The sequence below is a fragment of the Syzygium oleosum genome, unplaced genomic scaffold (genome assembly GCF_021117445.2).
Source record: "Syzygium oleosum isolate NSW1041296 unplaced genomic scaffold, Sole_v2.1 Sole_v2.23, whole genome shotgun sequence".
NCBI lineage: Eukaryota > Viridiplantae > Streptophyta > Magnoliopsida > Myrtales > Myrtaceae > Syzygium > Syzygium oleosum.
In genome coordinates, this window is record NW_026607507.1 from 5,918,501 (window position 1) to 5,930,154 (window position 11,654).

Consider the following 11,654-nt stretch of genomic DNA (forward strand, 5'->3'; position numbering starts at 1 on the left):
AATATGATCTATCATTTCTGAAGCTATAGTTGAACTGACTCGAAATATATTTTCTATGTATATTTTCAAGATTATTTGATAGTCTTTCTAGTCTTATCTTAACAAGTTCTGTTCTAATGAGATCATATTAATGCGGAAAAGTATGTCTATATATCTCCGGTTATAGGATAAGAGATTATCACGTTACGTATCATATACATTATTTTATCTGATTAATTAAGTTTCTTTAATGGGTTTTAATTCAACAACTCAATATAAAATGATAAAAGGAAAAGGGAAAACGGACAACATATTCGTGTGTTGTTTTGAACATTTCCATGCATGGTGGTCATTTTGATGATATCTAGATATTTTTCTTATTTTATTATAACCAATATAACTTTATGGCAAATAAATAAATGTTTTTTTACATTCAAAGAGGAAATAAAGAAATAGAAAAGGTAAAATAACATGAGGTGAAGTGGCATCCCCATTATAGATAATTATGTTTTATTGATAATAAGTCATTTCTTAATAATTAATAGGAAAAAAAAAGGCTAAGGGAAGTGAGGTGGCGGACACCAAATGGGCCACGTGTCAACCCCTATCAGGCCCTCCATGGAGCACTAGAATACTATAGTAAATATTAGATTTGATTGCTTCCGAGTCCACCTTGGCTGTCAACAGATGCCGGGCATGTTGTTCCACCGTGGTGTGCACAAGTTCAATTCCAGTTCAGTGGCTGCCATAGCCGAAACCGGAGTGGGCAATGGCGGCAGGCCTCTGGGGTCGTCGATCAGGACACAACCATTGTCCAAGCCGGATGGCTGCGGGGTTGAGTAGGCGCTCCGGAACCATTCAGGCTCCGAGATTGCAGATGAGGGGAAGTTCATGAGAAGACTTGAGAGATCGTCATCGACCTCTTCCAAAGGTCTTGTCATTCCTGTGCAAAACACCGATGAGATTAATATAATATGCTATTAGTTGCGTAAATGTTTCGATTCAAACACGAAGTTGGATTTCACGCGGTGTCTCAGCTTAATATAGTTTTAGCATCCTCGTTTGGTGATGCAAAAGACTTCCTAAGTGATTAGCAATATCAAAGTGTCAGCAACCATGAAATTAACTTTGGGGCGTTCAATATTTAAAATTAACAACAACCAAAACTATGGATTAATAGTACGTTGGAACACAAATTGCGTCACTTTTTTAGTGCTATTATACCATATTGTTATAATTGTTAGTTGATGTAATAACAGATAAATCTACATGGATTGCCATCTGATAACAAATGGTCAAATTCCAGTAGACGTCACAGGCTACCGTAAAGGAAAGTTTTATAAATTTATGTGAAGAATTTAATGTTTAATGTAACTGACTGTCATGTCGTTTGCAACCTTAAAAACACTTTAATTCTGCATGCTCTTTAGGAGGTATTATACGTGCATGTTCTTTCGAAATTAGAATTACGAACTTTACTATCATATTAATTAATATGTAATGATCAATCCTGAGGTCCTCAAAGAAGTTACACAAAAGGGTAGATAGCTCCCAAATTTTCTTGAAATGTGCGGTTCAACTAACAAAAATTAAAAGACTCCAATTGGATGCTCGAACTACCTCCGGATATTCATGCTAAACCAACAAAAGCAGAAATAAAGAAATGAAGGAACAGGGAGAAGTATTAAACATGCTCAGATCGCTTACCATTGAGAGATGAAGGAGCGGAGCAAAAATTCTCCCACCGCTGGTTGGCCTCCATGCCCTGATGGCTTCCCCTCTCAGCTCTTCCCACATTCACTCCACCCACCATACTTCCCTTCACTTTCTGCGCCGACGCAGCTCTAGCTTCCTCGAAGAAGGCGTCTAGTAAACCACTGTTGTTTGGTGCTGTCATCGACGACACCGCTGACGTTGGTGTAGCCTCGAAATTGTTCGAGCAGCAACTGGAGGCGGCACCAGCAGCAGAAGCTCCCATCATGTAATCGCCACCCATCATAGAAGAGTTGCTCATGGCCGTCACCCCCGTCGTTGCTGCTGCCGCCGCCATGCTGTTCTCTCTCAGCCTGTCGGTGATGATGGGCTTGAGCTCAACTGGAGTGACTCCAATGTTGAATGCGTCAAGGATGAGGTTCAGATCGGAAGCCCCCATGTCGAATAGGAATGGGGGCGGCGACAATAAAGAATGAGGAGGAACGACCGAGGGCGCGGTGAAGATGCCGTTGATGATGTTCTCCGGGTGATGATAGGGTTTGGGGTATGAGAGAGGATCAAGTGAGTGATAAACATTAGGAGAGAGAGTCGGTTGTTGTTGTGGTGGGGCAAGTAGAGATTGCAGGGAGGAAGTAGCGACGGGGTGCGGCTGGAGATTAATATCATAGGCGACGGTCGCTTCCGGTTGAACTTGCTGAGGAACTTGCTGAGGATAGAGAGGTTCATTTGCTCTCTGACGTCTCTTCATTCTTGTGTTCCAGAAGTTTTTGATCTCATTGTCGGTCCTTCCGGGCAACTGCATCTCAAGAGAGAGGAAATTTATTCGCGCACCGGCTTATTCGCTTGTCATTACAGACGTGCCAGATAAAGTCAATGTGTATTTCATTTATTTGCTTTTATCGAAGTTAATATGACGTTCATGCGACTTTTCTTTACGTGTTAGTATTGGCATAAAATCATGCAGATCAATTTCTATGAGAAGAGGGTTGGTCAGAGAAAAACGGAAGGAGGCTTCCAGAGAGAGAGAGAGAGAGAGAGAGAGAGAGAGAGAGAGAGAGAGAGAGAGAGAGAGAGAGAGAGAGAGAGAGAGGCCTATTGCAAGATTAGGGCACAATGGAAACACATATGAATCCACTCACAGGAATGATAGAATAAATCAACCTCAAGACCCTCTCCTTGCAACAACCCCACACAGCCAAATACACAAAGCACATATTAAAGAGATGATAACGTTCAAACAAAACAAATGTATTTCTTGCTACGATAACGAAATATGTATGGTTTTTACCTGAGCGGCCATGCGAGCCCACTTGTTGCCGAGCCGAGCATGAAGCTGGATGATCTTGGCCTCTTCATCGGGCGAGAAGGCACCTTTCTTGAGGTTCGGCCTCAGGTGGTTTGCCCATCTCAGCCTGCAGCTCTTCCCACACCGCATCAACCCGGTCTTCCTCCTGATGGCATTCCAGTTACCCTCACCGTGCGCCTTCACGTATTCGATCAGCACCGCATCCTCCCCCGCCGACCACGGCCCCTTCTTCAACGCTGCCCCTTGTCCTTGCCCTTCACCGCTGCCGCCGCCGCTCGTGCGGTCATCGCCGTCCCTATTAGGCTCCGAAACGGCTTTCTCCGCCCCATCAAAGCTTGTGTTCGTCACCATTTTGGGTGCTCGTGTCAAATGCAACGGGATGTTTCTGGGGTGTTTTTTTTTATTTTCTTTTTATGTATGCGTATCAATAATAAAGAAAAACAAGAAAAGACACGACAAACAGAAGAAGCCTAGGTGTTTCTACAGAACGTTTCTGGTTTTGGAAAGATCAAGGACCAAAAAGGAAGAAAGAAATCAAAAAAAAAGAAGAAGGAAAAACCTTCAAGGCAAGAGATGGGTTTTTGCTAATTTGGACGAGGAACTCATCTCTCCTCCCCTCCCCTCCAAGGTTAACTAAGAGAATTCGACGCAGAGGAGAGAGGCAGAGGAGAGAGGGACAGAGACAGACAGACAGACAGACAGATCAGGTGCTTCTTTCTTGGGCCTAGAGTTTGAGGGAGGAGAGAGGGTGGGTGGTGGAGAGATCACAGAGTGAGAAACTGAGGAGAGGAGTTTTTAAAGGCGCGAGCTTCCATTTCGGTCAGCCTCGCAAAGCTTACGTGGGCGGGCGCTTCGCTTCTACGCGTTTTCCTTCTCCTTTCAACCCGATTTCTGCGTTGACATGCCCCGGCATTCTTGGTTCGCGAAATGCGAGGCTACGTGTCCGACCGTTCTGGTTAGAAAGTGATGATTGATAATCGCATGAAAATAACAGGATTCTATTTGTGAAAATGAGCAGTTTCTAATCAGTGAAGAACGCACTCCTTGTTTCCCTCGTGGTAGATAAGCACGAGCGCCTATGCGTGCATGCGATCGACCGTAAAACCGTCAACCATCCCCATGTTGAACAAGTCGTTGACTGTTAATTGTTTTGACTTGATGTGTGGAGCATAATTCGGTCGTACTCTCGCTAATTATTCATGAAAGAAATCTTGAAATAATGCCTCACCATCTTATCTAGTCTCTTGAATCAAGAGTGGTGATTTTTCATTTTGGGGCCACCAAAACTGTCGTGAGTTTGTTTGAGGCCCCTGGAAAGAGCTCTTTTTCCAAATTTAAGACTGATTTCCATGCTTAACGGGCTAGGGAAACCGCGATTTTGTTCCTGCTTGTTAATAATACAGATTAATCCTGCACAAGAGACCTTTTGTAGTAGGGATAATGACATGTGGTTTTTAGACTTTGATCCAATGTGCAACATGGTATATGAACTTTTAATTTATTCAAGGGATAAGCGTACCAAAAGTCCTAAAACTTGTCATGAAAGTGCAATTGAATTCTAAAACTTTCAAAAAGTGCAATCGAGTGGTTAAATTTGTCATAAAAGTGCAATTGAAATCTAAAATTTTCTAAAAGCTGCAATCAAGTCATAAAACTTATTTAGTTAGTGCATTTAAGTCTTTTTTGTTAATTCTGTTTAACTTGACAAATGGAAAATACTACCAAATTTTAGAATTTGATGGCACCAGCTTAACAAGTTTTATTATTTGATTGCGCTTTTTGAAAGTTTTTAAACTCAATTGCACTTTGTGAAAATTTTCGGGACTTGATTGCACTTTTTGAAAGTTTTAGGACTCAATTTTACTTTCGTGGCAAGTCTTAGGACTTCTAGTGCACTTATCCCTTTATTCGATATGGTCCATGAACTTTAGCCCAATGTGCAATCTCTGGTCCCTGAACTGTTAATTGGTTCAATGTGATTCTTGAACTTTTGTTACATGTTCAACATAGTCCTTTAACTATATGAATATGTTCAATGTTGTCATTCAATTAATTCAAGTTCAGAAACAATATTGAACATTTTCATATAATTCAGAAACCACATTGCACATAAGGGTACAGCTCAGGAGTTATATTGAACAAATTAAAAATTCAAAGACCATATTATATATTGAGTCAAAGTTCGGGAGCCATTTATGTCTTTTACCTTTATAGTATTGTCGTTCCAGCACTCAGCTCACGCTTTTAGTGTGAATGCATATTTCGCGTTGCTGTTTACGTACTTTTTTATTATTTCGATGTCACTTTCCTTATTATTTTCCTCGCTTTTATCATTTGGACGCTTCTCATTAATCTCCATCTGTTCTTACTCATGAAATAATTACCTGTTACATTGGGCAACAGAATATGATTCCGACTGTACTCACCGTCTTTTGTTGAGATTTTTTGGGTCGTGATTTACGGTATGAAACGCAATTCGCTTATAGTATCTTGATGGATTTGGGTCATTTGCCCCTTCCTTTTTCGCTATTTTCTTTATTGGTTTGGTTAATACACCACTTTTACTATTTTCGCATTTCGTTTGACTAATTATTGAATTTTTTGTACTTTAATCCCCTCTGATGATAGGTGGTATATTTCTAAATTATATGTCAGTAGAAACTCTAAATGTGTACTTATTCAATTCGAAAGAAGAAATAAACAATTCGTTCTCGATTTCATTGCAGCATTTCTATGCATGAAAATCCTCAAAAACTTTTTAGCTTTTAAAGAGTTCTCATAAAATACTTCAATAAATATAAACGGGAAGTTTTTTTTATATGTGTATATTATATAGCATGAAAATATTGCACAAATCCATATCTTAACTCATATTTATAAAAGTGGATCATAAATGGATCTGCTTAAACTTAAAATATGGCCGAATTGGATTCTAAAGAAAAAGACAAAAAAGATAGTTTGTAGTGGATTAAGTAAGGGTGCGTTTGGTAACCATTCTGTTCCTGGAAACGATTTTTGCTCATAAATGATTTTTTTTATTCTGTTCCCGAAAATAATTTCTAAGCATTTAAAAGCGTTTGGTAACTGCCCAAAATTTATATTCCTAAAATAAAAAAAGAACAGAAATGTGTTTGGTACCCGCACAAAATTTATTTTTATCAATAATATTTTAATATTTTTAATATTTCTTTCTCTTTTTTTTTCTTTTTCTTTTTTCTTCTTCTCCTGCTTGGCCATGGCCAGCGACTGGCCACAAGCCAGGGCCAACAAGGGCGTCGGGGCCCTCGCCAACCACAGGTGAGGGCGAAGGCTGGACCCTCGCGGCCTGGACGAGGGCCGCCCTCGCCGGATCTGGCAAGGGCCGCAACGCTGTCGCCGGCCCTGGCCTGTGGCTGGTCGCCGGCCACTTGCCACAGGCTAGGAAGAAGAAGAACCGGCCACAACCAGGAAGGAAAGAAGAAAAAGAAAAAAAAATTTCTCTTATATTTTTTATTCTTGTTCAGTTGATTCTTGATTCTGTTTCAAAACTGATTCTGGGAACAAATTTGTGCTCGGGAATAAAAAATTTACTAAACAGATTTCTGTTCTTTTTTTGTTCCCGGAAACAAAATAATAGAATCAATCACTATTTGATAAGTTATCAAATACACCCTAACAAACCCACTTTCAACCCAAACTGAGAAATGAGTTTGACTCCTTCCTCCTCTCCTCTCTCTCTCTCTCTCTCTCTCTCTCTCCCCATAGACGAAGCGGCTCAAATGCTCACTCACCACCCAAAAGTCAGCATTGACTCCGGAGAAGATTACCTTATCTTGCAACTCTACCGATGCCAAACTCATAACTGTCCACGGTCTCGGACAAACTATCATCGGTTACCTTACTGTCGAACATGTAAACCTCACGTGAAATCCATCAAAATCGAGGGTTGTGGTGTACTGGGCTCATATGAATCCAATACACCTTAGTTTTTGATCCGGGACTGATGCTAAAGGTCACGCAATGATGGAGAAACATTGCAACCACCTAATGTAGATTGTTTCTTTTGTTCCTATCGACCTCCCTCAGGGATCTTCAAGAGCGCTTAACATAACAGGTCTTCATACAGATTGAAGGTACACATGAAGGGCATCATCTCCAGTTATCCCCTCTTTTAGGTCACTTCCCTGTGCAAAGTGGTTCAACTGTTTTATGTAAATGTACCCTGGTTTTAGATGCAACCGCAACAAAAAAAAAATCGTAAAATCAGGCCAATCTACCCCTGTATGTTGTCCTGCATTTTTCCCTGATGAGGGAATTTTAAGTCTTGTTACAGGGCTTAAATAGGAAAGGTTGCTGATTGGCTGCTGAGCAACAACAGTTTACAGTATAAATTCCAAAATTATCGCGACAGAGTATGATATAACGTCCATGATCAGCATCGTAATTGTTCAGATGTTCCATAATGATCCTAAGCGAAGCAGTACTAATTGAAGTATTCTCACCTACTACACAACCTATTTTTTGCATCAACAAAAGCTCTTCTACGACAAAACAGATGAATTAAACGGAGGATCATCGAAATAGCAAAAGCCCCCAATTCAGATACCAGGAATATATAACTTTGTAATGAGTTTACAAAGGGTTGCGTCTGCTATGCGATCCCACATCAGCCAACAAAGTCTTAAGAAGGCTCTACGAAATCCCAAAACCACTTAACTATGAAATTTATGATGGAAAACTTGAAGATGGAGTCAAACTATCAAAAGTAAATAACCACCTTAAGCAAATATAAGTCTCAAAAGAGCCAAATCAGACGGGACCATTAAAATGAGGTATAGATAACATGGACAGGATGTTGAGTATGCAATCAAGCAAGTATTTGTAATATAATTCCACAAGAATTACACCTTCTGGATCTATGACCAAGAACAGCAGCAGATGCACAAACTTAAAAAAAGGAATGAAGCCAAATATCATCTGTCCTGCTACTCCTCGAGGGGAAAAAACTAGATATGTCAACTCACATCAAATTCCCCATTCCGCCTGGTATCATCATCAACTGAAGCTCAACAATGTGCTGAGATCCATGTGGAATCTTTTCCCAGCAAAATGGTCCACTAGGCACTCACAACATGTCTTTGATGAAGTCAAGGTTGAGGGTGTCACGAACAATGAGAAATAGCCCGACAAATATGACAAGCACGATTCCTGAGGACATGATACGCTGTTCCACTTCCAGAGGAAGCTTCCTTCCACCCCTCACCGCCTCTATGAGAATTAAGGCTAACGTGCCCCCATCCAAGGCAGGCAATGGAAGAAGATTTATGACCGCCAGATTTATATTTAACACAGCTGCAAATTGGTAAAGTCCATCGATATTTGATCTAGCAACTTCTGCACCTACAGCGATGATTGCTACAGGACCAGAAACTTTGCTAGCTGATTGCGAGAAGTTCACAAAAGTTTGTCTTAAGCTGTCGAGTACATTGGCTGATAGACCCCAAAATTCCTTGCCAGCAAAGTTAAAGGCTTCAAAAATATCGTTTGGTATAGCCTTCGATATTCTAATGTTCGGTGATAATTGCACTCCGATTTTACCAGTCCCATCAAAGTTTTTATCCGGGGTCACGCCAATGTCAAAGTCCTCCTTCCCTCTCTCAATCTTAAGCAACACATTCCTCCTTGGACTATTCTTAATTGCATCTACGAGCTCGGAAACTGCGGTGGGCCCTTGTCTCGATAATTGATTTCCGTTAACAGCAAGAATCACATCGCCAGGAAGCAACCCGTCTCGAGAGGCTGCTGAAAAGGCCCGGACCTCAGGCACGAGCACCCCGGGGAAAGCCTCTTGCACAGGTAATCCAACAGATAACACTTGAACAAAGATTATAACATACGCAAACACTAGATTGGCGATCACGCCGGCCGAAACAACTAGTACCCTGTCCAATATCGGCCTATTCTTGAGCAAATTCACATCATCCACCGGAATGTCAGACTCAGGATCATTGTCTGGAAATCCTACGAATCCACCTAAAGGGAAAGCTCTAACAGAGTACTCTACATTGTTCGCATCAAACTTAGCTAAAACCGGGCCGAACCCGATAGCGAATTTACTTACATGAATGCCCTGAAGGCAAGCAGCCAAGAAATGACCGCTCTCATGAACCACGATAATGGCGGTGAGAACTCCAGCAGCCTCCAGGACCGACTCGAAGTTGCCCAAATCGAACCCGGAAGCGGCAAACGCCCTCAAATCGAGCCTCTTCCCGCGCGAGAACCCGCTCCTCCCGAAGGAGAACCGATTCCTGCCGTCGAAATTAGGCTGAGCCGAAGGCAGAGAGCAGAGAGGGAAAGGCGCAGCAAGAAGAGATTTTGAGACGTGGGTTCTGGGTTTCAGGGGGTATACCGAGAGGAGGGACTTGGGATTGACCAACCTGGTGAAGGAATAGGAAGAAGATGGCGGGCATGCTGAGAGGTTTATAAGCATGGCTTCTTGAATTTTTTCTGCTGGGTAAAGGATTAAGTGGGAAAAGGTTGGGTTAGCGGGAGGAGGGAAGACATGAAGATGATGAGGGATGGATGATGATTGGATAATACGTGACTTTTGGGTTGTGTGTGGATGGGAAGCAGCCGAAGTGTCCCCCCTCTTATTTTGCTCTCTTTACTCGGACTGGGCTTTTTGTGTGTCTGTGTGGATCCTGCGTCCAAGAACCGCGAGTTCGAGCTACGGCTTGTGACTTTGTCTGGAGGTGACCGCCGAACTCGATGCTCTGTAACCGCAAATGTCAGCTGCCGAATTAGGAGTCGTTGGTTTCGGGGTGGGTCGGTTCCCATCTTGAAATCGGGAACCGGACTAGAAGGGTCGATTCTCAATTTGTGAAATCGGCCATCGGCCCGCCGGTCCTGGAACCGAACCGGACCGGACAAGCCCTGGGTGGGTCTAGGAATAGGCGGCGATATCCTTTTCTTTTCTTTTTTCTCCTATTCCCTGCAAGATCGCAAGTGTTGTTGCATGATCGAGAACCAGACCAGAAGGGTTGATTCTCAACTTATGGAATCGGGCATCAGCCCACCTAGTCTTATAAGTAGATCGGACAAGGTGGGTCTAGGAACCGGCAGTGACATCCTTTTTTTTAACTATTCCCTGCCAGATCACAAGTATTGTTGTATAATCTAAACTCTCATTCTTTATCGTATTGGATATTTAATCAATGAAAATTTCGTTGGAAAGATGCTAAAGGTGTGATAAAATATGATTAAATATCATTAACTTGCTCATAAAAAAGTATCGATCCGGTCCGGGTAATTCGGTTCCCCATTTGGAACCGGGAAGGGGAACCGGATTATGAGTCGAAATCCACATCTGAAATTAAACGTCACCACCCCTAGCCCCCTTGAGAAGGTGATGAATCGAACTCCCCATTTCCCCCTTTCCAAATAGGATGAGTGGCCACTGGGGTAAATCCCGTGGTTAGAACTGATAAACTTATTAAGATTACTTTACGAAATTTATTTACAGAATGGAGTCCATCAATTTTATCACTCTCCGCAAAATTTGACTTTCCCCCAAATAAGGAAGGCTGTTTATAAAGTGGCGTTACTTTAATTTTTTAATAGTTAACATGTGAATTTCATTTAATAATGAACAAATCGAATTTTAAAAATCTGTTTTACATAGACAATTGAGGTCATTTGCATTCATGCACACTATTCATGATTTTATAGCTTTAAACTATTCCTTTATTTTGATTAAAGGCTGCTTGTAAACGGGCCTTTACCGTTGTGCCAAAGACGCATGCCATCTAGTACTCTTTATACTTTTGTCTTGGCCAAATTGACACTTTATTGATATGTTTGGTACGGCGGTATAAAATGATATGCAATAAAATAGAACGAGGATTCCAAAATTTGCTAGTATTTTGTGGGAGCGAAATGGAATGAAAATTATTTTATGTAGTTGTTATAAAACAATTGTGAGAATGAATGGAATAAAAAAAGTATGATATATTGTCATCTATATAAAATTACAATCTATCCTAGCACAATATAATCCTCATAATAAGGTTATAAAATTATTCTAAAAACATAATTAATGAATAAATAATTATGAATTATGTTACAGCCTTAATTAGGATCGCAAAATATATATGTTTTCTCTTGACACTAAGCATTTGACACAACATTGCCAAAAGACTTTGAGCCCGTAAAGGCCTTTGGCAAAATGTTAAGGTGTTTGGCAACAAAATTGCAAAGGCCTTTCAATCAAAACTACCATGTCCAAAGACCCCTAACCCAATGCACTTGCATTGGCATCTAACAGTTTTCGGAATACTGCTTTCAGGGTTAATGAATTTTTTCTTCCAACTTTGTCCTTGCTAATATTTCCACATTTCGATTTTTTCCCTCAAAATTACTATTAATATTCTCCCTCGTTGAACCAAACTTTGAGGTTTGCTGAGGGTGTGGGTTCACGCGTCTGGGTTGACGATCGTGGGTACATCTAGACTGAATCGCTAGCTAGTCTGATGCCCCGCCAACAGTCAAGATCAGCTCGCTAAGGGTTGCCAAAGGTCTTGGTTCACGCGTCTAGGTCGACAATCGCGAGCCTAGGTCGCCAAGGATCTAGGTTTGCGTAGGTTTGGTTTCAAAAAATCCCAAATTTGTACCTATATGA

General features: G+C 41.3%; 2 protein-coding genes across 2 annotated transcripts; both read right to left on the reverse strand.

Moving 5' to 3' along the window:
- Positions 1–438: 438 nt before the first annotated feature.
- Positions 439–3,424, reverse strand: LOC115680621 (transcription factor MYB101). The gene is made up of 3 exons (XM_030604440.2): positions 2,981–3,424; positions 1,687–2,488; positions 439–922 (listed from the first exon to the last, which is right to left on the reverse strand). The coding sequence occupies exons 1-3, from the start codon at positions 3,347–3,349 to the stop codon at positions 660–662; spliced, it is 1,434 nt and encodes a 477-aa protein (XP_030460300.1). The 5' UTR covers positions 3,350–3,424; the 3' UTR covers positions 439–659.
- Positions 3,425–7,793: 4,369 nt separating this feature from the next.
- LOC115680740 (membrane metalloprotease ARASP, chloroplastic) lies at positions 7,794–9,626 on the reverse strand. Its single transcript, XM_030604574.2, has one exon. It carries the CDS (start codon positions 9,465–9,467, stop codon positions 8,103–8,105), a length of 1,365 nt encoding a protein of 454 aa, XP_030460434.1. The 5' UTR covers positions 9,468–9,626; the 3' UTR covers positions 7,794–8,102.
- Positions 9,627–11,654: the final 2,028 nt, after the last annotated feature.

What these genes read in the sequence shown, in the direction of transcription:
- LOC115680621 (XM_030604440.2), bottom strand. Translation starts at nt 3,349, where the DNA reads ATGGTGACGAACACAAGCTTTGATGGGGCGGAGAAAGCCGTTTCGGAG. An exon ending in GGGCTCGCATGGCCGCTCAG is followed by an intron (nt 2,489 to 2,980) that starts GTAAAAACCATA and finishes CTTGAGATGCAG; the next exon opens with TTGCCCGGAAGGACCGACAA. An exon ending in CGCTCCTTCATCTCTCAATG is followed by an intron (nt 923 to 1,686) that starts GTAAGCGATCTG and finishes TGTTTTGCACAG; the next exon opens with GAATGACAAGACCTTTGGAA.
- LOC115680740 (XM_030604574.2), bottom strand. Translation starts at nt 9,467, where the DNA reads ATGCTTATAAACCTCTCAGCATGCCCGCCATCTTCTTCCTATTCCTTC.